We start from the raw sequence: 27622 nt of genomic DNA, 5'->3' as shown, positions 1-27622 counted from the left end.
ACCTTTTTAGCTTGTGTATAATCTCCATTGGAAATATGAGTTTTATTTAACTTACCATAGAAACTTTCCCTTGAAGGAACTTGTGTTTCTTTAAACTTCTCAAATGAATCCATGTAGTCATACGGATATATTCCCTTTTGTGATAAGAGATCAATCTCTTCTTGATTTGAGAAATGTGATTTAAGATTCGGTAAGTTTTTAATATTTGATGCTAAGTTAGATAATGGACTTGCCATAAACTTGTCTGTGTCAAGAAATCTGATATGGGTTATGGGGGATGTATGAATTGTTTTTGTGAATGAGATGTATTTTTGATCTGTGTTCGGAATGGCAGAAATATCTCCAGATGTCTTTGAAAGTTCATTTATAAATATATGTGTGTCATTGTGAGCGTTGTTGTGAAGAAAGACAGGAATAAAGTTTGGAGGCTTGTAATTAAGATTACAATGGGAATGAGCTGGACCTCGATATTTACCATAAGATGAGTGATCCCTAACCTTGACCTCTCCCTCAATTTTCTCCTCACAAATATGACAGATACCGTTCTTTCTAAATTCTTTTGCCTCTCCCTTTGTCACTGACATTGGTTTATAGGTTTTAACCATTATTTCTCTTCGTCTTATACAGTCTTTTTCCAATCGTCTTACAAACTCCTCTGAGGCATCTTCTCCTCTATAAAGTTCTAACTTATATTTATCACCAACAGATGATTTGATATAATAACAGAAACCACAAGGAGTATGTTTTTGATATTTCTTTGTGTATGATTTATTTGGATTTGGAGAAACAGTATCTATCTTTTCAAGGATACTTTCAAAATCAGCATATATCACAAAAGGATATTTTATAGATTTGTTAAAATCTTTGAATGATATGTTTGAACCTGCTTTTGGTAAATTGATTACGGTTTATTTATGATAACTACAATATTTCAAATGTTGATTTAATCGTTCTTTTGTATGAAAGGAGTTGAGACATCTCTTACAAGGATACGTTTTACATTTTCTCTTGTATAGTTGTGATTTGGTTAATCTTGATAAATTTTTGATGAAAGCATAATGTGATTTTTCCTTTGAAGTAAAGTAGAGAAGGTCAATGTGTTTTTCATCATTTTTATAGTTGTTTGAAATTTTTAATATCTGAACTTTGTTTGTATCCGTTAATCCATATACATTAACAAATAGATTATTCATTTTCTCAAATTTAGGAATATCTCAATGACATTGAAATCTTTAAATCTTTAACATTTAATGTATTCTGGTATCTATTATAATGTTCAACCCTTTCAGGATTCCATTGTGGAGGATGTAAGTGAGCAAGAACAGACCATAGAAAACATTTATTATCTTTGTTTTGAATATTAACAACCGCTTTCTTAAGTTTTATCTCTTTTGGTAAATCAATAAAAGAAGAAGCTTGGAGAGGATCTGATTTTAAGATGTGTATATCTAAAAAGATTGCTTTTGCAATAGAAAATCCACTATCTACTAATGTGTAATCAACATCTTGTTTTTGTCTCTCGAGTTCATCATAGATATCACATCTTACAAAATCTTGAAATGTTTAGATAAAGTGAGGGTTTGTCCTCATATAGGGAGTAGTTTCATCACCTTCTCTTACCATATTCAACTTTACTCTCATATAAAACTTAAAGGTTTTCATTTCACTTAATGTGTTTTTAATTATAGTTTCAATACTTTGTTTAACCATATCAACAGCTTCCATGATTGAAGATGGTCCAGGGTCTTGAAAGTGAAACAATCTTATTTTTATATGCCCTTTAAATGCCCCATCAGTATTTTCAATGGAGAATTTAGTGGCATCTTCCCTTTCTTCATTGTTCTTGTGTTTGCGTGATTGAAGGTGTTTATTATAATTTTTTAAAGAATATCATTATCACATCTATCTCAATGTTTTGTTTCCTGGTCAAGTGGAGATATTTGTCTGAAAAGATTGAATGTGTGTTTGTTGGTTTGAAGGTGTTTTTTTTATAACATTTATATTCATGATTACAAACATCGCAGTACGTTGTATTCACCATATTTATGAAACAAAACTTTGCTTAAAATAAAATTTTCTTCATGAAAATTCCATTTAATTTATAGGTGAATCTGTGCTTAAAACCATTTTATCCTCCAACTTTTTTCACTTAATAAATACAATGTATCAAGACATAAAAGACAAGTTTCAATCAATCTCTTCATTTGTAAAAGATACTGAGAAATATGTCGAGGATGTAAAATTGAATAAAGATAAATATAACAACTATTGGATAAAAACAATTATGGTGAATAATATGAGTTCTTCAATTTCCTTCAGTGGAAGGGCTTTTGGTGTATCTCAAAGAACATCAATTAAAGTAGCTCCAACAAAAGTTTTTCCTCTCCTTCTGGCAATATATTCAAAACTTGAAAAAGCAATGAAACAAAAAAAAAGTATCAAAAAAAAAAATCTTATGGATGAAGCTTTAGAAAGAAAAGATATGACCATCTGGAATATGCAAGGAGAAATTTGTATTTTTTTCAACAAACCCAAAGATGTAAATCCTGATTAAATAAAGGATGTTAATATATCAGGTGAAATGACATTTCGTTCAATAGTAGTTCAGGATCATTTTAAAATTACCTTTAATATAAAAAATGTAGCAGTTGAATCTGTTATTGAAAAAAAGTATATAGATATAGATGGTCATGTTTTTTTCTCCTAATTAAATATGAGTCATTATTCAACTGAAGATTTTGGAGATTATGAGAGTGATGATAGTATCGCTGTTGGAACAGAAGACAGTTATGATACCGAGAGTTTATGTTCAAACGATAGTTATGAAAGTAGTTTTATAGATGATTTTGAAAGTACCAAAGATGAATTTTGATGAATATGAAGATGAATTTTAGTTTAAGCAAAGTTTTACTTTATAAATATCAATAGTATACTAGATCTTGAGCCCCTTGAATTCACTGATTCTCCATATGACAAATTTGAGAATTGTCCTGCATGTGATAGAGTGTGATTAAACACAGAGTCAAAAGCCTATAAACAATGTATATTCTGTGATTATCTTTTATCTTTTAATTAATGATAATGAAAAAATAGAAAAAGGAATATAATTATTTTAGATTTACACCAAAAATGAATTACTTTACAAGACTGATTAGAGAAATGAATGTGAAGTATGAGGGTGATAACACACCTTTCCTTACAATAGAACAAACTGAACGTATAAGAGAAGTGTTCAAAGGATTGTTGTTATATATTATTCACGATTGCCATTTTCAGGGAAATATCAACACAAGATATTGTAGAAATAAAATAATGGATTATCTTGAAATTAAACCTGAACTTAGGATAAAATATAGAGTTTCTAAAAAAGACAATAATAAATTATATAACCTGTTTTCCAAATATACAAATGAATGGTTTTTTTTACCCATTTGGGAAAATAAGATAAAATTTAACAATCATAAAAATCTTCCAAATTCATTAAGATGTCTCATAGTTGGTTCATGCAGGTGTGGAAAAACCTGCTTACTTTTAAAGATGCTCCTTACTCCCAACTTTTTGGATTATGATAATTTAATAATTTTCGCAAGGTCGGGTTTTCAACCTGAGTATCAAGTACTCTCGCAAGGTTTTAATGCTGGTCTTCAAAAAGAAGATATAATCGGTTTATTTAAACTTCAAAACAAACTAAATGATTGCAACATTGAAGATATAATACAACTATTTTGTGATACACAGGGATATAAAAAGAAATCAAAACCGATAACTTGTATTCCTAGTGATAATACGGATGATATACTTTCTCCCAAAGATTTGGATAAATAAAAAAAGAACCTCGTTATCCTTGATGATTGTGTTAATGAGAGAAACCAAACTGTAATGGATAGCTATCACACAAGAGGGAGACATTCTTCTTGTAATTGTATTTGTCTTAGTCAATCATACTTTCAACTCCCTTGTCGCTCAATAAGGAACAATGGTAATACTTTTACTGTATTCAAGTTAAATTCAATAGATATAAACAATTTTTGGAGAGACAATTGTTCTACATTATGTAGTAAAAAGGAATTTGGGGATTATATGAAGCACACGACTGAAAAATATAAATATATTGTTGTGAAACAAGAGGAGATATGAAGGGATATATTTTTTATTTTATAAACAATTACATATATAAATGACAACTATTATTATAAATCTTGTGGGTAAATCTGCTTTGGAAAAAACTTTCATAAATCAAAGTTCTTGTATAGTACAAATGAGAATATTGTAAATTTGCTTAAAAAGCACCATGTAGTTCATATTGTATCAAGAACAACTAGAGCAATAAGACCTGGAGAAGTAGAAGGTGAAGATTATTACTATATTTCAGAAGAGGAACATATGCGATTGAGGAATGAAGGTCAAATATTTTAGGAGGTTTCTCTTGGTACAACAAAATTTTCGCATTGTAAGAGTGATTTAAAGAAACTAATCCAGAAGGAACGAGACAAATTATTAAACATCTGAGTGGTAATGCGGTGAAGATTTTATCATTCGGTTTTGATGTTGATGAAGAAACTCAAAGCAAACGTATGAAAAGCAGAGATACAAGTATCGGTGAAGAAGAAATTACAACTCGTATTTATGTAAATAAAAAATTTGATAAAATATTTAAAGAAAAGGATTTATTTGGACACATCTACTTTAATGATGAAGAAAAGGAAAATTTCCCTGTTGATCTTTACAACTCATAAAATGATATTTTCCAATAAATAAATGGATGCGAAAGAAAGAGCAAGAAGATTTAAGGAGCATCAAGAGTTGGTTTCAAAAGTTGTAAAACAACAGGAAGACATAAAGAAGAAACGCAGACAGAAACTAATGGGTGAAGAAGCATTTGAAAGAAAACAAGATAATTTTTTTAAATCACTTTTAAAAACTTCCCAAGAAAAAAATTATAGATGTTTCCACAGTTCCCACAATAGAATATACTCCTAAAAAACTTCAAATGTTAAAAGATTTCAGTCAAATTACGGAGGAAGTATTATAGCATATTGGAGAATTCGAATATGATGATGAAGGATTATTTCAACAACTGGAAGAGATTAATAAACCCCCTGATTATATTGTGAAGGCTCTTCAAAACAATGAATATTCAGCGGATTCAAAAACCAAAGCAGGACTCATTCCAACAGAACAACCAGCAATATTTCACCTTGTTCAAGAAAAGGGATTGATATTTAATGATGAATTAAGGTTCTTGAGTTCTGCTCAACCCCCTGTTAAACTAACACCGAGATTAATGTTTCTTCTCACAAAAGATGGAAAACAAGGTTCAACTGTGAGGGATGAATCAAAGTATTTTCATGAAGCATTGGATATGAAAAATAAGGATGATATAGTATATATTGATCTGCTGGACTCTCTTAATTATAGGGTTAGTCTATCTGGTAAAGGTAGGAAGAATGAGGAGAAACACATTATTCAGGCTTTAAGTAGGCTTGGTTCAGGTGTTAGTTTTCTTCCAAATGACCCACCACAATTAGTTAATAGACTGTTATTGATGTTAGGTAGTAAGAAGGCTGGAAATAACAATTGTTTTAATGAAGCATCAGCCATTTTAGACCAGTTGATAAACATGAAAACAATTAATAAATGTCAATATAAAGACATTTTATCCCAAATTAAAGAAGATGAGAAGCACAATCCTTAGTTTTAATTTCACAACAAGCGACCACACATCTTCATTCCCATACCCACTACAACTTGACACAACAAAAGAATATGAGGCGTCTTTATTGTTCATGGAAACTTATACCTTATTTAATATCAACCGAGAAAAATGACAAGTTTAATTATAATCTGGGAAGTGGATACAAAACGATAACAGTTTCACCCGGAGCATATGAGATTTCTCAAATATCTTCCGAAATTGCTCGTCTGATGAAAGAACAGGGTGATGAACCAAAGAATATAGTTATACATATTCAAAAACATACTTCAAAATCAACGATTAAACATAAAAATAACTAAAAGGTTGATTTCACAATTGATAATTCATTTAGAGAGTTATTGGGTTTCTCCTCAAAAGAGATTGAAACTAATGGGACGTTTTACAGTGATAATGTCATTCAAATATTCTCAGGAATAAATTCGGTATTAATTCACTGTGATTTGATTGATGGCGCTTCTAATGATGGAATAAGAACAAATACAATATTTTCATTCAGCACATACTCAACCCCAATTGGTTATAAATTCAATATGGAACTCAAAAATCTGGTTTATCTACCTGTGTCAGGAAAAACCATGTACAGAGTAAATTTTAGGATAACCGACCAAGATAATCGCATGATTTCTTTTAATGGAGAAATTATATCCATCAGAATTCAACTACATGAAGTTTTCCAATAAATAAATACGATGGTTATTGTGAGGAAACACGAGTTGGGAAAATATAAAATAATTACAGGGGATGGGATGTTCCTTTCCCCATACCACAAGGGTGAAGGTATGTATCTTGGTAGAGGATACTATAAACCTAAGAGACAAAGGGGTGTCGGACATCAATTTAGAAAAAAAAGGAGATGGGATAATTGATACTCTGATGGGTATCGGTTCAACTATTCTTAAACATAAAGACCTAATTGGTTCAACTGCTTCTGCTGTGGGAAATGCAGCAGGTGCTATAAAGAGTATAAAAGATGCCCAAAAGGAATCTCATAAATTGCAAGCAATAAAAGAAATTAAGAAAGGCAAAACTCAGTTGTCTCCCCAAGAACAACAGAAATTAATTCAAATACTTGGGTCAGGGTTTCAAAAGTTTTAACATCTTTTTTCATAAATAAATACAAGTATGGAAGCAATTGATAGTATCCATGATTTGGATGATACCATTGTCATCTCAAACTCTACTAAAAAAGAAGACTACTACAAGGTAAATGCAATAACTGGAACAGACTGGAATGTAAATGGAACAAAAAGTTTTGAAATAAATAATGAACAAACTTATTTGAATCGAGCCGAAAGTTTCTTGTTGTGTAAATTTACATTCACTAAGACTGCGACTAACACAAACGCTATACTCGTAAATGATTTCTTCTGGAAAATGTTTGATAGTGTTTGTTTGTACATTGGAACACAAGAAGTTGAAGCGGTTGATTATGTCTCTGCTACATCTGAAATGATGAAATTTACACTATATTCATTTAGTGATAGAATGGGAAAGGGGGCTGTCGAAGGTTTTATTCCTAATATGTCAATGGGAACAAACACAGACCATGGATATAGTAAAAGGACAGGAATGTATGATGATGAAACAAAAGCAGGTAATAGTTTTACTGTGGCAGTTCCTCTTAAAGGTATATTTGGATTTTGTGATCATGATAAAGTTCTGTATGGTCTTGAAATTAGATTTCAACTGCAAAGGAATGATAATGAAAATAGATTACTTTTTGGTGTTGGTAATGCTTTTGGTGATCAGAATAAATTTGTAATTGATGAAATGAGTTGGTGTATTAGTGAATATACTCCGAATCTTAAAACAGAATAGATGTTGAACAAAAGACTTAACTCAAAGAAGCCACTCAATGTATCATACCTTAAAAGAATATGCCAACACGTTAAACTGAACCAAACAACTTACACGTGGAATTTGGCTCTTCTGGAACGAAACCCACGATATCTGTGGCTCATTTAAAAAAAAATAATAAAAAAAGAACGCGACTGATAAGAATAATGCATTGAGTGATAATGCAAGGTGAAACAACTTTGCATTTTTCTAGATGGAACATTTTATCCACGAGATAGATTGGAAATTAATTGGGGAAAAAAATGATTATGCTGAAGCATACAAGTCTTACCAAAAGGTGTGTGAAAGCAATGGAAATGAAGAACCCATTTTGGATATGACAGCATTTAAAAGTCTGTATACAATCTATGCGATTGACCTGAGTACTCAAAAGGAAACTATAAAGTCTAATGGAGTGGATACTTCCCGATACATTGAAAGAGGAGAGAGTGAAGAAGTTGATACATATTGTTTGCTTTTGGAAGAAACATAATTACAGATTAATACAGATAATGGTGTTATGATTCATCTCACGTAATTTTTTTGATAAATAAATGAGTAGTAAAGTGCCAACTGGGGTATATGTTAATCAAAGCAATCTTCATGAACTATCATCTTGTATTCAAAATCAAAAGCCTTGTACGATTAACGTTAATACAATTCAGAGAAAAGGAGCAGTAAGAATTGATGTTTTGCTCACAAGAGAACAGGTGAAAATCTTGAACGACACTGGCTCACTTACAATTAAAATGTCAAAACCAAAGTTGAAGAAATATTCAATAAGAGAGACGAGTGGAGGATTTCTCCCATTTCTAATTCCTTTATTTGCTGGTTTAAGTGCAGCTGGAGCATTGACGGGTGGTATTTCAGCAGCGGTGAAAACTGCCAATGAAAAGAAGGCTCAACTCCGGGCTCAAAAAGAATTGGAAAGACATAACAAAGAGTTGGAGAAACAAATTAGTGGAAGGGGTGTAATTGTAGATTTTGCTGAAAAACTTGAAAGTCTGCCTGATAAAGCGAGTGTTAGTTGGTGATATGCTTTCTTGTATCACACAAGCAGGTGTAAAATTAACTAAAACGGGTAATGGATTATATCTTTCTAATAAATAAATGAGCATTGATGAGTGGTATAAAGAATTTGGAAAGAATACATCAAATTTATCACTTATCAAATATTGTAAGAAATAAAAAATTCATAATGTGGTTATTTGTATGAGATGAATTAACAAACGTGTCGAAACATACAAAGAATATTATTATGAACTTAGACGATAATAATGGGAACGGTTCTCATTGGGTTTGTATTTTTAATCGTCAAGCCAAATATTATTTTGATAGTTCTGGTCTTCCACCACCTGTTGAAGTAATAAAATTCTTACAGAATGGTGTTTATCAAACATTTCAAGTCCAATAATTAAATTCCAAGTGTTGTGGTTAATTATGTCTATATGTGTTATTTCAACTCAACAAAAATAAATTTTTTAATGACATTATTTTTAATCTAATATGAATGACTTATGTTGGTAAAGATGGTTCTATCTTTGGTGTATCCCAAGAACTGAATATTGATTTATGAAATTATTACACAAAGGCACAGGCTGAACGAGAGAAATATAGTATAGCAAAAAATATTAATATGAAAAATGCTTATAAATTAATAAATTATCCAAGCCCGACTGATGCGAATGACTTGGTGATATTAAGTGATTTATCACAATATATATCCTTAAATAAAACGGCTGTGTATTCCAAAGATACAGAAGTGTTGATTTTATCTACACGTCATACAGAATTCACAGTTCCAATTAAAGTGACATTTTATAAAGAAGGGCATATCGTTTGTATGAGAATACAACAATGGGGATATGATATGAATGATTTCGGGTATAATTGGTCATTTAAAATTAACCTAGAAGAACTGGAACAATTAAATCAGTCTCGTAAGGAAGAATATTATCCACTTGGTGCCGAGAATGAGTTTTGTGGAAGCACGATTAGCAAACAACAAATAAAAGAATTTAATAAGGGTAAAATCAATAATGGTTTTGCCATAGTTTATATCATGAAAACACAAAAAACAGGATTATATATCATAAGTAAGGTTATACAAAATGATTTAACTCTGGGAAGATGGGGAGGTATTTCCTGTCATTATATTAATCTGTCATATATTTCTAATACATAAATGACAGCAAGAAGGCTTCAAGAAAATTATCATTTCTGTGTCCAAGCATACCTTCAAGAAAAGGGTGTTTGGTTTTTTAATAAATATGTTCTACAACACAAGAATGAGGTATTTTCAATAAAAGATTGGCTTTTTCCTCATGTTAATAAACCAACAACTTTGGATTTAACTAAAATGTTAAATAATGAAAAACTTTTAGAGTTAAGAAAACGTAAGGCTCTTTTAGAAATTCAGAAGAAAATTTATTGGTTTCCTGTTGTAAAAAAAAAATTTTTGGATGCAGGAATAACAAGAAATCCTGATGAATATATGTATGATATTCTATGGGGTGAAAGTGATTCAAGGATAGTAAGGGACGAGGAGGGAGTTGAAGAAACTGAGACAAGAGAGGAGGAGAAGGAGAAGAGAGTGAAGACATTTCTCAGGATTCTTTATGTTTTAAAAATTAAGATTAAAATGTGCATGTTGGAAACTAAAAAGGTTTTCGCACTCTGTAGGAATTTTTCTCATAAATAAATGAGTTATTGTTTCAAATGTAAAAAGAAAACTAATACGAAAAATATCTCATATTTTAAAAGTAAAAATAACAGCGTTATACAAAAAGGCATATGTTCGGTGTGTGGTTCAAAAAAGAGTAAATTTATCTCCAAACACAAACGTGGGGGAGATATACAAAAGTTTTTATCAGGAAGTAAATTTACAACTACTGGAATACCACGGGAATTACATCTACCAGGGTATTCTTTCTGTGGTCCAGGAACAAAGTTGAATAAAAGATTAGATGAGGCTGACAATCCTAAACCGTGGAGCAAACCTATCAACAGGGTTGATGAAGTGTGCATGAGGCACAATATTGATTATGGAAATAACACAACGTTGGAAGAAAAACATGAAACCGATAGAGAAATGTTGTATAATTTGTCTCTGATACAAAATCCAACCTTGAGAGAAAAAGTTGATAGGTTCATCGTGAAGAAGATGATCAGTGCTAAATTGAAACTTGGGCTTGGAAATTCAAAAAAATTATAGGCTCGAATGATGTCATTAAGATTGAAGAGCAATTAGCTGATGAATTACATAAACCAATAATCACAAAGTTTCATAGAAGGAAGGTTTATTCCAAGGAAGTTGATTATATCTGATCCGCTGATTTGATTGAACTCAATAATGATCAGGGGTACAAGTATGCTTTAACTCTTATTGATTTGAGGAGTAGATATGTGTGGGTTGTCCCTTTAAAAAACAAAACAGGTAATACTCTTATGTTAACCTTTCAACAGATATTTAATAAAAGCAAGAGAAAACCTAAAAAAAATTGTGGACTGATGAGGGTACAGAGTTCTACCACAAAACATTTATGAATTTTCTTAAGAATAACAGAATTACATTATACAGCACCTTTAATGGAGGAAAGCGGTTGTTATTGAGTGATTCAATCGCACTTTAAAAGAGAGACTATATAAAAAAATTCACTCAACTCGGTTCTCAACAATGGTTATCTTTAATTCAGGACATTGTAGATAAGTATAATGATACGATTCACACCTCAACGAATACTAAACCATCAGAAACATTTATAAAATTAGAATATGAAAAAGAGATTAATGTCAGAAAGCCTAAGTTCAAAGTTGGTGATATAGTAAGAATATATAGGTGGAAATCTCATTTTGAAAAAGGTTATACTAAGCGATGGACAAATGAACTTTTTAAAATCGTTGATGTAATAGATACAGTTCCTTGGACTTATAAGGTATATGATTTAGAAGGGGAAGAGATTTTAGGTTCATTTTATTCACAGGAATTACAAAAGACAAAGATAAATTGAAAAAAAAACCCTTGGACTTACAAATTATATGATTTAAAGGCGGAAGAGATTTTAGGTTCATTTTATTCACAGGAATTACAAAAGACAAAGATGAATAAAAAAATAAAAAATATTTGACTCCACCCCTTTTTTACTCCACCCCTTTTTGACGACGTCTACACAAGCCCCACCCACACAAGCTCCACCCACGCAAACACCACCCACATAAACCACATCCACATCCATCATATCCACATAATTAGTGATTAGTTAATTAGTTCCCCACACACAACATGTTTATTTAATTTTAAAAAATTTGCTCCACCCACACAAACCACATCCACACAAACTCCATACACGCAAGCTCCACCCACACAAGCCCCACCCATCCACACAAGCTCCACCCATGCAAACCCCACCCACCCACACAAACCCCATACGCACAAGCTCCACCTACACAAGCCCCACCCACCCACACAAGCCCCACCCATCCACACAAGCTCCACCCACCCACACAAGCCCCAAACCACACAAGCCCCCCCCTGTGTGCCCCCACTTTTGACCCACCACTCTCCTCATCCCACCCCCACCCTTCCCCACACGCACACGGGGAGGGGAGGGGGTGGGATGAGGGGAGTGGTGGGTCATTGGGGGAGCGCACCTACCCCCCTCCCCCTGATTTGCACTTCCTTTATTCTTTTTTATAATTAAGAATTAAATAATTGAAAGCAAAGCAAATATAATTAATCAAGATTGAAAATATTAAACATTTTCTTTGGGTAAATATTCAGTTGCGAGAATGGACGATCTTTCCCAGCAGTCTGCTTCAGATGTCTTGTGATTTTGAAACTCGATCAACATATCCTGTTCAAAACAAAGAGTGAAGAACAATTAGGGTATATAAAGATGATTATATTATGATATTAATAAAATAATAAATATAACATTTACCTCCAGAAGATAGTGTCATGTCAGATTCCTCCAGAAGATTAAGTTGTGTGTTTGGTTCATCCAGACAGGTGTTTAAACTGAAAAAATAATAATAAGTGTTGCCAGGCACAACAAATCCTGCCCATTTAAGGCATAAAGTTATTTTGGGGATCAAATTTAAATTTGATACATCCTTAACCTGAATGTTGATTATAAGGAATAGAATAAGGAATATTTTAGTTCTAATGGAAAATTTGTAATTTTGACCGATGACCATTATCCCCAAAACTTCGGACCCTACCGATCTTCACAAATATGCATTTTTCACTATAGGAATGGAATTTTTTTTTCACACTATAGGAATTTTTTCACAAAAAAGGATTATAAGTGACAATTAGAATAAGGTTCACTATAAGCTTAGTTTGAAGTAAATCAGATCATTTTTGACAAAGTTATGAGTGAAAAACGATTTTGATATTTTCCTGACCTTGACCTTGACCTTTGATCCAATTGGACCCAAAAGTTAACGGGGTCGTCCAAGGTTCAATGCCCACCTGGGGATTAAATTTGATAGTGTTTGCTAAAGCCGTTTTTCCGTAAAGTTGCTAACAGACAGACAGATAAACAAACAAACAGACAAACAAACCGGACAATTACAATATCACGCTCCTTCCCTCCGGGGGGGGGGGGGGGGTGGGAGGGTGCGGGATAATAATAATAATGAGTCAAAGACAGAGACAGATACACACATACACACACATATACACACAAATATACACACACACACATGCACAAATACACACATACACACAAATGCACACACACACACATACATACACACAAACACACACACACGGAGACAGAGACAGAGCAATAATTTTCTCACCTTGGACTCGGGTCATTCAATATCAAAGGACGTGAGAGAATTTCTTGCCATTCAGGAAAAATATCATTCATTTATTTCCGAAACAAATAAATGTCTTCAAGAAAGTCATTCATTTTTATCCACTCGTCATGTAATTCAAATAATTCATTTTCAACATCAGCTATCAACGATGTTCGTATTGGGGACAACCTGTTAGAAAAAAACAAAAAAATTATTATTAGTCGTATCATGATTTAATTAATAATCAATTGCTTCACCATCATTCTAAGAGGAAGCCAGACTTTACAATACACACACACACATACACACACACAAACACACAAACTTACCAATATTGTGATGGGTTATCTTCTTCGTCAGATGAAAGATAGATCATGTCTCAGTCATTTACCATTGGGTCAAGATGAGAAAAATGAAAAACCGCTAAACAGAAAGGAAATGCCTGGCTTATAAACTATGTTGGAGGAAGTCAGTTGGATCTTTGCCTGGAGTTGCCTCATTGTTCTCTTTCTTGTTTTTCAACAGCTCAGTAATTCTGGAAATTTTTCCCAAGCTTCCTGTTTTGAGCTGCACTCAGCTTCCAGAATGTGCGTAATGTATTCATGTTTGAGTTTAATTTTAAAGAGCATTAAGAGAAGTTTATAATTTCATTTCTGTTCAACAAAGACATTTAAACCAAGAACCAAGTTCCAAAGTAATCTTTGTTAATATACTCGATGGTGATGAATGTAATAGGAAATTTAAGTTATTCCCCAAAGTAGAACATGGACAAATATTCATTGGTTCGCCCTTTGAGTGGAATGAAAATTTGAAAGGAAAGAAGTGCTTTAATCTTTGTCTCAATTTTACATTTGCTTGTATGGGAGGAGGAGGAGGAAATCAGTCTCAATTTTACATTTGCTTGTATGGGAGGGGAGGAAATCAGTCTCCTATTTTGGGCTTTTGGGGCTTGAGTCAGAAAGTTTTTTTCCCTTTTCCCCCATTCATTTGAATGGCTGCCTCAGAACCCCATTTATCCTCTACTGATTTGTCAACTGCAGACATATAATATATATGTATATATATATATATATATATATATATATATATATATATATATATATATATATATATATATATATATATATGTATATATGGTCGTGTCCAAATTGATTAACACCGATGCTGGATGGGTGGGCCAAACTGAATTTTTACTTCCTCAGACTGCGTTTGATTAAATGATGGGTTTGCGCACGCAAGAACAGAGAGACACAAAACCTTAGCTATGTTAAAACCAAAGGGTTTATTCCAGAACCCAAACCAGATAACCAGGAGATAGTGATCATGACAGAAGGAACACGACGGTGTTTTGGGAGGGAAAAAAGGTGATGTAATGAGGAAAGAATTAATTATGTGCAGTGAGGTAAAATAAGTCGAAAGAAATCTAAGGCGCCACACTCCAGACTCGATCACAGACAGTCACAGGAAACAAGAACCGGGTGGCTTATCTCTGAGTGGTTGGGGTGACACTGAAGCAGCCACAGACAGGTGGGATGAGTCGTCAATGATGAGGTGATGAAGTGCTGAAGAGGAGGTGAGGATAACGAACAGGCAACAGGCAGATGAAACAGGGCAAAGGTAGGCAGGTAGCAAGACGATCTCCTCTCTCACTGTTCTTCTCGGCCCCATTATCCTCAGACTCATTTTTACAGGCCCCCCTCAGACCACGATCCTTCCAGACGCACCGCACCCACACAATCCAGGCTCCTCCCTCCACCCAGTGGGACATGACAAGGGGTTGTATATACAATTCCTTCCCTAAATCCCTAATTAATTATTACTACGCACCATCCCCTGTACGGTGTCCATTAAAATAAGACAATCCTTTAGCTGACGTTTCCCAACGTAATCACATCGAGATTGGCTAGCCACTCATACTACATGAACCATACTACTCTATACATCTCTATCTGTTCAAAGGTAATGTAATGTCTAACCGCCCCCCCTCCACAAACATAGCACTAGAAGGCCACTCAGTAGGGAGCATACCTCCGCCAGGCTGAATAGTATACGGTTTGTATCTCACTGATAGGTTGGATCTGGATTCGGACCTAAAGTAAAATTTAATCTTCTTGTTCTTGTCACCTAACCAAATCAACCACCAAGTTTTGTCCGAATCCGTCCATAACTTTCTGAAATATCGTGCGATATAGCGTTATAGCTCTGTCACTCAATGGTGAAGAATCACTTTAAAAATTATCAGATCCGGATCTGGATTTGGATCTTCACTAAAGTCGAATCAATTCTTTCTTGTTGCATACCCAACCTGCCCACCAAGTTTCGTCTGAATTCGTCCACAACTTTTTGAGATATCCTGCTAAATGTCATTTTTGCCCCATCTCCCAGTGATGAAGAATCACTGAAAAATTTTCAGATCCAGATCAGGATTCTGATCATCACCAAAATCTAATCATTTCGTCCTCATCACATACCCAAGCTCTCTACAAGATTTCGTCAAATCCATTCACATCTTTTTGAGATATTTTATTCACAAAGAAACAAACAAACAGACAGACAGACAGAGGTGAAAACATAACCTCCATCCACCTTTGGTGGTGGAGGTAAACATAATGACTCCTCCCATGCTCTTCTAGCTAAAGAAAGCTGCATATAGCAAACATGAAAAGCTACCAATGTAAGCCCTTTGCTGTTTCCAACCCTTCCCAAAGTTCCTCCACAGCTGTAAAGACGTTCAAAAATAATACACACATGAGAATCCCAATGCTAGACACCCCCTCAGCTGCTGAACCGGTTTCATTGCTTGTTGGAGAATCATCAGTGACAGTGCAGACAGAAGCATGCATGACTGAGGCTCCTGAGCATGTACCGCATGTAAATGTGAGAAGCAGTCAACATATAAATGAAAAACAAAGACCCACTCACGTCTCTCACCTCCTGTGAATCGATGGAATAACCAATCAGCTTGGTAATTCTAATTGATTGTGCATTGTGCCTCTAATTGTGGATCTAATTAACATGGTGTATTAGCTAATTGTTATTCCCTTTCTGGAGTTTAAAGAGAGGGGGCAGTTGGGGCTGAATGAAGGACATGGCAAGGGATATGTGTTTGGAGGTGGTCAGTTGGCATGGAAAGAACTTCGGTGATCTTCAGTCAGGCGATCGGCCTAAAACGTGCTTAAATCCATTTCCCAGCTGAGCTTCCATAATTTCACCCTCACTCCCAAGCAGTACTTCAGAGGTACAACAAGCATAGATTGGAAATCTCAGCTGGTGGAATGGAATGAGGTTGCCAGGGTTACCGGCTCCACCCACTGTGAAATCTGCTCACTGAATTTTTGCACTTTATTCCCACTTCTACCAATACACACTCCAAAAAATTGCTCATTTGAGGTGATGGGTACCCTGTTAATATATATTTTATATATATATATATATATATATATATATATATATTTTATATTTTTATATTTGTATATATATATATATATATATATATATATATATATATATATATATATATATATATATATATATATATATATATATATATATATATATATATATATATATCAATAGGTTTCCATATATATATATATATATATATATATATATATATATATATATATATATATATATATATATATATATATATATATATACATATGTATGTATATATACACACACACACACACACACACACACACACACACACACACACACACACACACACACACACACACACACACACACACACACACACACACACATACTGGTTGGTCTGGAGAGGAATATTTTTGAAGGAATTTGTGTGATTTTCACAAAAATTGATAAAGTCGGCCATTTTGACACACTTCCAGTCACGTCATCGGCTTGACCTGCAATTTAACATCCCTACCCTGACCTAATGCTGTAACCCAAATTTGGGCGCATTTTGACTGGAGAAGATTTTTGAGGAAATTTACTAGTCAGCCATTTTGACTTACTTAAAAAGTCAGCTTTTCAGTCCCGTTACCAGTCAGGAGCAGAATTTGTGCAAAATTTCATCCAGATTGGCCCAGCAGTTTGGCCAGAGAAATCGAAATAGGAGACGGACAGATGGACGGACGGACGGATGATGAGAATACCTTCCTTATCTAGAATTCCAATTTCAGATAAGCTAAAAATGAAAGCAATGTTTTTTTAGTTGCAACAAATAATTACTGCACACACGTGAAGGGAAAAGCAGGATTAAGCAATTGGTTCACTTTGTCTGTCTATCTGTTCATCGAGAAACGGCAACTTAATTTCATTTGAATGTTATATTTTGAACAGGGATCGGAAAACAAACCTGCTGTTTTGCAGTACTTTGGCTCTGAATTTGTCTCTATCGGGCATGCACAGAGAGGAGTGGGAGATAATTTTTTTATCTTGCCAAAACGAAGTTTTTGCAAGATATGTTAGTCAGCTTGTATGGTTTTTTTTGGTTTTTTTTTTTGTTTTTTGTTTTTTGTCTGTAATCACGTATAAAAAATTCTGCAGAGCACAGTTATCATCGGAAATTTTTGTAACTTCGCAGATCAGAGGCCTATAGAGGTCCCTTTCAGTGCACAAAATTTTGAAGGTCAAGGTCACTTTGTTGCAAATCAGGGGAGTCGACGAAACCCTTATTTTTTGAGTAATTTTGATTGGATCGTCTTCAAACTTCATGGGAATATAGTTCATGGTCTGGTGCTCAGCTGATTAATTTTTGGTGGCGATTGGCCTTGACCTTCATGGTTCGCGCCTATGGTCAAACATATTTGACCCCAAGGTCAAATTTTCAAGTTTTAGGAACCATATCGTGGAGTACCTCAAATTGAACACCTCGATGAGTGCTTTCTGGATATGTCAAGCTTGAGACATTATGACGTCATTTGGTGACGTTATGAGGAAAACGCATATTTTTCATGGTTACTCTGTAGAACGATTCTCATTGGAATCTCTCGTAGGCAGATATTCATCAAGGAGTCGCTCCTGGTGGATAGCAGCTCTGTTCACCTCAGTGTGACCTTAAAGAAGTCACACGTGGTCACCTTTTGGCAAGATACAGCTCACCCTGCGGGTGACATTGGTTTATTTACTCTGTCTGTCTGTCTGATAGTCAAACAAAATTGAAAACGATTCCAAACAGGAAACCTACTGCTTTTAAGGACGTCATAAAGCACTCAAAGAGGCAAGAAGAACAAATGTAAGGTGTTAAATAACGTGGTGTAAAAGACGCTGCTTCAATGGCGGCAAACTTCCGAACATATTTGCTTGATTTAAAATCTTCATTGGATTTTAATTGAATTAAAAATTCAACACTTGAACCCTGCACGTGCTGAGGTGTTCTAATATGGAATAGGCAAAGCCTAGAAGCGAACGTAGAATTCTTCTTGCATTCGCTTCTGACTTTACATAAAACTTGTTCACAACCGTATACTTGCCAACTATACCGTGGTACATGTAAGCGCTGCACAGCTGATGATTTTGACGCAATTTCTGGTTACTTCGACCTGGATTCGGGATCAGCGAACAAATAATGTAAATCACGATTAAAACATATTTTTTGATGATGCGGGAGATATCTTTATTCAAATTAACTTTGGGGGAAAAATAATTGAATAAATTAATAAATAAACGATCACTTCTGGTCAAGAATAAAATAATTTAAGAGTTCCGGAAATAGTTTCAAAATCACTCCCGGTAATGTTAAATACAAAATAAACACTTCCTGTCATGAAAAAATCACTTTCGGAAGTATAAAATTAACTTTGGGAAAAAAAAAATTGAATAAATAAATAAACACTTCCGGTCATGATCTCCCAGCATGCATCATTCCCCCATGATAAAAACCGGAAACAAAAAAAAACCAGGAACAAAACAAAAACGGAAGCAAAATGGTCATAGCCGACGGCACGGATTCACAATTGCCAAGTTATTGTGTTGTTTTTATTGTTTCCTATTCTCTCATGTGCACGCATTAAGTAATATTCACAAGATAGAAATAAAACCCAATCGTGTTTATACATCGCACAGCGTTTAACAACAACCGGAAGCAAAAAGTCATAGCTAACGACACGGATTCCAAATAGCTAGGGCTATTGTGTTGTTGTTGTTGTTGTTGTTTCCTATTCTCTCACGTGCACGCGTTAAGTATGAAGCTCACTGCGTTCGCTATGAACTGCTGAGGTGAGATATAACAGTTCTGATATGTGCTGAAAAGGACAAATCGTGTCATGGATTTCCCCCCCCCTCCCCCCTCCCCTCCCCCTCCCCCCTCACCCCCACCTTTGCCTTATTTACAAGTAGATGGAATGTTGCCATTGCATACTTATTAAACACTCAATGTCTTTTCATCATGCTCACATCCCTCAAAATTGCACCATGTGCATTGTACTAGAGATGACTGCAACTACTTATACTCAATCCAAAGGAATCAACAATCTCGCCTCTTATTTGTGTCATTCCCTCATCATATATCTACAGTATAAAACATAATCCCCCAAACACTGGGACCTTTCATTAGTTGACTCTCTATATTATTTTAAATCCATGTCAGGTGAACCAAGCATTCCACGCAGTGACATAATTCGCCATTTCGTGCACATTTCAACTTCACTCAAGATAAATACATTTACTTACACTTTACTGGATTTACTTAATCATACTTTGCCCAGTCCAATGCAAAGTTGGACATTATTTAAGCATGGATCCTCCCAAGCTAAAATGCTATTTGTTTTTGTTTTTTTTTTAATTTAAAATATGGAGGTTACAAAGCATGGAGTGACGGCCAGGCAGCGGTAGATTCCCGTCGTGTTTTTAGACTAGTTGGTGATGGAGTTCGGCAAAGGAAGGGAGATTTGGGGGAAAGGGTGCGGGGAGAGAGGGGGCCATGCAGACATGTATCCCATCATTGGTTTGGAATGCTGCAGAACTCTTCTTCTTCAGAACAATATTCTGGTTGTTTCAGTGTCAACCCAGTTTGTGGTTTCAGCTTTCTGACTTTAAGATACACGTGACAGTAGCTCTCCTTTTTACTTGTAATCTGTAGCCTTCGTTTTTAAAAAAAAAAAAATATATATATATATCTCAGCTTGGGTTAATCAACATGTCCACCTGATCTGTATCCTGAGGATGCTTGCATTTCATGGCCCAAACAAGCAATTTTGCAGCCATCACTGCACCTGCAAGAGCAGGAGGTAGGGTTGGAGTTCGGTCTGACCACTTTCTAAAAGGAGCTCTTCTTCACTCTTCCTGAGTGTTCTCTTTGGTTCATTTATGGCCATCGTGATTGCATCATATTGTTTATGTTCCTGAAATGCTGCACTTGGCTGTGTTGAATTTTGAGGTCAGTACAGTTGTCAACCTGCTTTGTAAGTGAGATCAAGTTGTAAGTTGTAAACCTCGGTCAATCTTTGTTTCTCTGTTTTGTTATTGCTGTAATCTTGTTTCCTTTAAAAGAAAAAAATTCCCCCCCATCCTTATTCCTGACTATCTTGTTTATCCTTCATCTTGCCTCCCTTACTCCCCCATTCCTTCCCTCTCAAAAACATCGCTGCCTCACCAAGCTCCCTCTGTGTTCTTAACAATATGCCGAGTCCACTCTGCAGGGGAGGGTTGGGAGGAGGCAACATGGATGTTTCTAACTTGTTTGAGCCTCGAGACCAGACATGAATACACATCGCCTGTACCAATTAGTAGGCCGACCCCGCCAGCGATGGTACAACCTGCAATGCCCACTTTGTGTGATTCGCGAATGACATGTCACTCTAAATACAAGTCTGCAGCTCGCATCACAAATTCTGGACAACACTCGTTAGTTGATAAATCTCGAAAACGACAACAATAGTCAAAAAGTCTTCCCCATTGATCTTATTATATGATGTCATACGATGGGTTACTATCATCTACATCTGCTTCAGCCAAGTTTAAGGTAAACATTTTAACTGCTTTTCTGCCAAGCCTGCATAAGAATAAAAAATAATTTGCATTTCCGTAACACAATGGCTACATTACCATGACAACTGCTGTGAATGAATAATTCGTCTTGATTGTGAAGGCTCGTGTCAGTCTGCATCAGCGGACAGGTAAACAATGGATGGAATCAACAGGACGTTGATTGAGGTATGCAAACCGCCGTGGGAAGCAAGGACATGACGTTTCGGGCATTACCTCTTCATCGGAGCAAAGAAGCTCGACGACTCCGACTCGATTAACGTCCAGTTGATTTCAACCTTCTATGAACGATGACACTTCAAATTATGCAGACTGTGTTTGTATCAGAAATTGCATGTCAATATATCAGGATTGCGAATGAGACTTGTTAATTTTTGCCGAAACTTTCTTTTTCATTTGAGTATTTCAGAAGCCATATCTGTTTGTAGATATCCAATGAAAACAAATGTGTGTTACAAGGTAGTGCGCTCATCTATCTCATCATGGAGTACTAGCTGATTAGATGTGAGCTCGTAAAGCCATCTCAACAACAATCGTAACGTTTTATTACCTTTGTTCTGGACCCAAAAAAGTTTTTGGACGATGCCATTGTTAAGATGCCGACGTCACACGGACACTGCAACGATGCTGCATCAAGCTTGTAGTGCAGATAGCACAGGTGTTAAAGTTGTCCTGCATCGTCATGGAAACCAGTACATTGAAAATTCCTTTGCGGAGCACCAAACCATCGTCTATTTGCACCAAAAACCTAATCGGATATGATATGGCTCTTTCTCCATCCTTATCATGAATTACTATTGAATAACTGTGTACTCGCACACGGTGCCTACAATTTGCATCGAAATTTTTTCGTTTATTCCTTGAATCACATTAAATAATTTTTTTGCAAATTTCAGCTTCATATGACAAAGCACTAATTAATAATAATAATTAATAACAACAGCAATGATTTGAATTGAAGGACAACAATGACAAAACAAAACAAATTGTTCAGGAGCAGAGGGTTGCAAGCAATGCCGCAGCAGTCGGCGTATTGTAGATGCAGAAATGGTTCAGCCCGGACTTACAAATGCTGAGCAACAGGCAGTGTTTGTGTGGGAATGCCTTTGTACATGGTCTTGTGAATGGCTTGTGCAACGAGGGAGCATGGCGAGCAGGGTGGAAACTTCACTGGAAGGATGTAGGTTGGAGTCCATTGTGGAATGGTAGAAAGCTCTACCTGCCAGGACAACCAAAGGCAGGAAGCCGCAATTCTGCCAAGGTTGAGACAAAGACCTTTACGCATGAAAGTATAAAACTAAAAGATCTGTGCTGGAGCTTGCGGGTCACATGGAAAAAAATTGCGGCGAGGAGGCGGGACTGGTAAAGAGGGCCGGGCAGCCATTGCGTGAGAGTAACTTGTCTGTCACGTGACGGGGTGTAGAACAAGACACACACCACCAGTGTTCAGCAAAACAAGAGGTTGCCTGTCCCCTTGGGCTTGAGGCCCAAGCCAGCAAGATCGTAGTGGGTTAAGCCTGAGCAAGCTGAGAGCGGCTAAGCCAAGCACTAACGATAGCCCAAATCCAACTCAGATGACAATCTTTCACGAGTTATCAATTTTATTTCTTCCACCTGTTGTATTTTTCAGGGTTTTTTGCTCATCCGAATTCAATGCCAATCACAATGATCCCTCCGTAGATTTTGGCATTTCTCACGATACCCAGCTGTTGGAACTCGAGACCTGTTTTTTGGGGGGAGGGGGAAGGGGGAAACAGTCTACAAGCCTGTAACTAAAATTCTCACTCAACGGAATTTATGTTACAGGCTTGTAAACACACACACACACACACACACACACACACACACACACACACACACACACACACACACACACACACACACACACACACACACACACACACACACACACACACCATTAGGTCAAAGTGGTTGGAATTTGAATCCCTTATTCCAAGAAGCACAAGGCATAGCCAACCAAGAACTGCACTGAGAATTGCCCCACCGATTTGCAACAAACAAGAGAAAGCAGGCCTTGTTCTGGGCGATGTTATATCCTGACCCACAGACTTCCTCAGGCCATGGTTCTTGCTCTTTTTTGTCTTGTTTTTACTCATCGGTCTCTCGGTGTCTCTGCAGACAACCTTTTCCTGCTGTATATCACATGACTGAAAATGAAAGCACCTGCCCTGTGCCAAACCACCATTCAGATGAAAGGAATTTCATATGCAAAATCTGACTTTGAAAGTGGCTAATCCAGTTTCAGAAAAGCATTTTTGAGTTCGTGGCCGAAAATATTTGGATTGTGCGATCACGAAAAGAGTTCCTTCAAGCCCTTGAAAACAGTTGGCAATGGACATGTGCAGGTATTGCATCCTAGAACATTATCGTTCTTTAAGAACCAATCAGAATTGGCCTACTTTGTGCAGCAAAATAATGAATGATACTGTTGGGTTGCAGCTCATCCTCTAGTATTTCTCTGTAGTTTTGTCATCATAACTATATGCCTTAATAGGTGGATACAAGCTACTTCCTTTACTTTGATTTGGTTAATTTAATTACATCAACCCAATGATATATGCCTGGTGTTGGCTTAATGGTTAGGGTGGTGGGCTTGGGATCCTTGGATCCTGAGTTCAAATCCTGCTCAGCTGTTGAATTAATACCAGGTGGGTTTGACTCTGCCTGTCATCCTTCTGAGTTTGGCAAAATGAGTGCCAGCTTGCTGGTATCCTGTGTTGGAGTGGTGACCTGTCCAGTATTGTACCCAATAGCTGACGAGACTGCTTCGGCAGCACCAATGCTCTGCACAGAGTGTGGTCCTGATGGATGGATGGAACCCAAAATTGCATTCTGATACAACGTCAGTAGGGGCACTGCATCAGGGAACATTTCTTCTTTTTCAGGTAGAGTTAAGTGACCTTACCTGGCTTTTGCGAACATGGCTCTTTGGGGTAACACCATGACCAAATTACAAATTTCCTTCATGCGTTGAGTGCTCGGTTGACCACCTGACATCAATAACACCTTTCCTGATCAGTAATTACCATGAAGTATTTTGAATATCTCACATGCAACAAGATAGCATGCTGGACGATAAAAGGTGTGTACAGTATTCCAGTTTTCTCTTGATTATCACAATCGCTACCTATTTTGTCGGATGGCATGAGGAGGTTATTTGGCCGCTTACACCTACCCAATACCATCGTCGAGGCAATCCCACTTACTGTGGGTAGTGTTAAATTATAGAGCTAACCCTACGCAGGGACATTGGACTATTTTTTGAAAGATACCGTAAGATCTTCCATAAGCTATGTTCATTGTTCAGCGCTTCCTGGTGGCACTGTACGAGAATGGCACTTCTTTGGTTCAGAATTTAAAATGCTAATGGGAAGCATACTCATATCCTTGTGGTTGTTTTTGTTCGTAATTGAAGCAAAGTTTAAAGTGAATCCAGTGTCTCAATTCTGCAAATCCACAAGGATTCAATTGTCTGCTGGAAGGAGTCAAAGAGAAACTAAGGAGAAAAATCTGAAAAAAAGAATACAGATGGCCTTCGGGATTGGGACAAGATTGATAGAACTCAAGATGTTCATCAGTTCGTGACCTTGAAGATTTGGTGAACTGTTCTTTAAGCTGTCTAAATAACAGTAAATTCCGGCCTTTGGTTTGCACCCCACATGCATTGACAAGAATGAATTGCTCATCACAACAATGAACCCATAGCAATGAATCATGTGCTTGGTTACTTGCAGTTGTTTTATGTCCTTTCAACAACAACAAAATAAAGCGCAACAAAACAATCTCTAAGATAACTGATATAATCATCCTGGCCCAACTAAGATCGTGGTGACAATTGTGCTCACCTTCCCGCATTTACACTTGTTGAGACTGACTCAAAGAGAGGAATTATGACGTCATCCTCATAGGTTCCTCAAATCTACCGTCTCTGGTGCAGCAACCAAATAGTACTCAGAATTCTACATTATTTAGTATAGAGATCAAAGGGCAGAGATTGCTTCGTTTCTATGACACAACCTTTGCCCCACAATTGAAAGCCTTTTCCTGCTGTGTATAACATGCACTCAAAAAAATGAAAGCACCTGCCCTGTGCCGAACCACAATTCAGATGATATACATTTCACATGCAAAGTCTGACTTTGAAAGTGGCTAATCTGGTTGCAAAAAAGCATTTTTGAGTTGGAGACTGCAGATATCACGATTGTACAATCATCAAATGAGTTCCTTCATGCCCTTAAACACAGTCTGACCTTTGTCTTTATTCTGAGGCCAGAGGCAGACCTTTTGTGTCCCGAAACAAAGCTTGCTGTTTTTCAAAAGCAATATGATTGATGGTTGTATTCACCAGCAGATCTGCCAAGAAACACAATGACTACAAGGTTAAAATTGCACACCTTTTCAGTGCCATATTAACAATAAGAATTATTATTATTATTATTATTAGGACTACACATAATAATAGTAGGACTACACAACAATAATAGGAGTCCACATCCTGAAGCTCATCTGGAGCAGCGCTTCGCTGGGTCCACTTTCCGCCGGAACTCCAGGGGCCTCCCTCCAGCTGGCCATCTTTCAGGCAGATGCCTGGCCCATCCCTATCTCCTTGAGATGCTGATCAACCTGCTGCAACCATGAGGCATGGGTCGGCTCATTGGCCTCCTCTACTCACAAGGTTGCCTCGCTGAGAGAATCTGGTGAGCAGGATCAGCGTCAGGAAAACGAGCCACATGTCCATACAGCTGCAGCTGACGCTCACGGACCATGCAGGTAACAAATCTCATTTGAGTCTCTCTCAGCAACCGCTCGTTGGCCACAAACTCTGACCAGCGATAGTCAAGGATTCTCCGAAGAGACCTGGTACCAAAGGAATTAAGTCGCCGTCTCAGATCCCTGCTCAGAGTCCAAGTTGTTAGGGAACAAGACTAGAAGCAAGACTGGAAGCACCAAGGACCTGAAGACTCAGACTTTCATCCTCCCGCACAGGTACCGGCAGCGCCACACCCCATGATCCAGTGAATCCATGACTCCCCAGGCCCAACCCAGAAGTCTGTTGACCTCTGGCTCACAGCCAACAGAGACATGAATATCACTTCCAAAGGAAGTGAATCTCTCCGTGACCTCAACATCCTCACCGCAAACAGGTACAGACAGGACCGCAGCATCCAAGATGTCAGTGAAAGCCTGGATCTTAGTTTTGACTGAGGAAACCCGCAATCCCAGCGGCTCTGAGTCCTCATTCAGCACAGTGTGGGCCCCCAAAAGGATATCTTGAGTCTCTGCAAAGATGACTGCATATGCGAAATCAAGGACAGAGATTTTGACATTCTCAAACGATACACCGCAGTTTGATCCCTCCGACATCCTCCCCAGAAATCAGACAATACAAGCGCAGAAAAGTGTGGGGGCCAGTACACACCCCTGACAAACTCCACTAACAACTGCAAATAAGTCAGAGATGGTATCACCACATCTCACAGCACTCTCAGTACCAGAGTATAGGGCAGACATCAGATTGATCAGTTTTTATGGCACCCCACAAAGACCAAGAATCCTCCAGAGTGCATCCCAATTCACTCCCTGCCGAAACTCTCATCTGCGTTCAGTGAGGACCCAAAGAGCAAGGATATGGTCAATCATTGACCTCTTTGGTGTAAAGCCTGACTGCCTTGGATGCTGGTACAGATAGTGTCAAACCCGATCCAAAATTATCTGAGCAAATAACTTTCCCGGCACTGAGAGCAGCATCACCCCCTTGGTAATTGTTGCAGTCCTGGCGATCACCCTTTCCTTTCTAGAGAGGGACAACAATGCCCCTCTTCCCATCAGTTGGTGCATGCAATGACCAGAGTACAGGATTTCCACCAGCCTTGAGAAGTTCAGCATGGATGCTTCAGATCTCAGGAGCTTTATCCCATTTCAACCGGTTCACTGCAGCCTGTTTCCACAAACGAGGGAGGATCACAGTTGATTGGAGGGTCAGCAATAGGGATAGTAACACCCCTGACATCCAACTTGATAGCTGCTGGATAAGCCTGGTTCCGCCGCTCAAAGTAACTGGCTCAGCGGGCCTTCACTTTGGACTCCTCTCTCAAGAGCCCATGACCCTCCACTCTAAATGCAGTACCCTGAGGGATGGGCTTGATGGAACACCAATTCTCCTGTAAGCAGGCCAAGAATCACTTGACCACAGGTGATTCTCTACCCCCTCACAGATTCCTCGCACATAGGCCTCCTTGTCCACCATAAGCGCATGTTCAGTTTTATGCCTCAGCTCCCTGAACAGCT

General features: G+C 36.9%; 1 protein-coding gene and 1 long non-coding RNA gene across 8 annotated transcripts in view; one reads left to right on the top strand and one right to left on the bottom strand.

Moving 5' to 3' along the window:
* LOC147010561 (SAM and SH3 domain-containing protein 1-like) overlaps positions 1 to 27622 on the top strand; it is a 378167-nt gene that overhangs the window by 151875 nt on the left and 198670 nt on the right. The window contains exon 1 of one of the 4 annotated variants that reach the window (XM_085858825.1): positions 21055 to 21290. The exons of the other annotated variants lie outside the window; for them this stretch is intronic. Coding sequence (XP_085714951.1) covers positions 21237 to 21290 — 54 coding nt within the window. The 5' untranslated portion in view covers positions 21055 to 21236. Of the gene's footprint in view, positions 1 to 21054; positions 21291 to 27622 lie in introns of those variants that run through there. 4 annotated transcript variants of the gene reach the window in all.
* The window catches only part of LOC147010562 (uncharacterized), a 35678-nt gene continuing 20253 nt past the window's right edge, over positions 12198 to 27622 (bottom strand). For 3 of the 4 annotated variants that reach the window (XR_015052194.1, XR_015052195.1, XR_015052196.1), the window contains 2 exons: positions 25585 to 25687; positions 12198 to 13546 (listed from right to left, as the gene is read on the bottom strand). This is a non-coding gene — a long non-coding RNA (uncharacterized LOC147010562). The remainder of the gene's footprint in view (positions 13547 to 25584; positions 25688 to 27622) is intronic. The other variant, XR_015052198.1, reaches the window with a different exon arrangement.

Source organism: Eptatretus burgeri, chromosome 16 (genome assembly GCF_056783735.1).
Source record: "Eptatretus burgeri isolate ZD-2024b chromosome 16, Ebu_testis_v1, whole genome shotgun sequence".
In the NCBI taxonomy this organism is placed as follows: Eukaryota; Metazoa; Chordata; class Myxini; order Myxiniformes; family Myxinidae; genus Eptatretus; species Eptatretus burgeri.
This window is presented reverse-complemented; position numbering and strand designations above follow the sequence as displayed.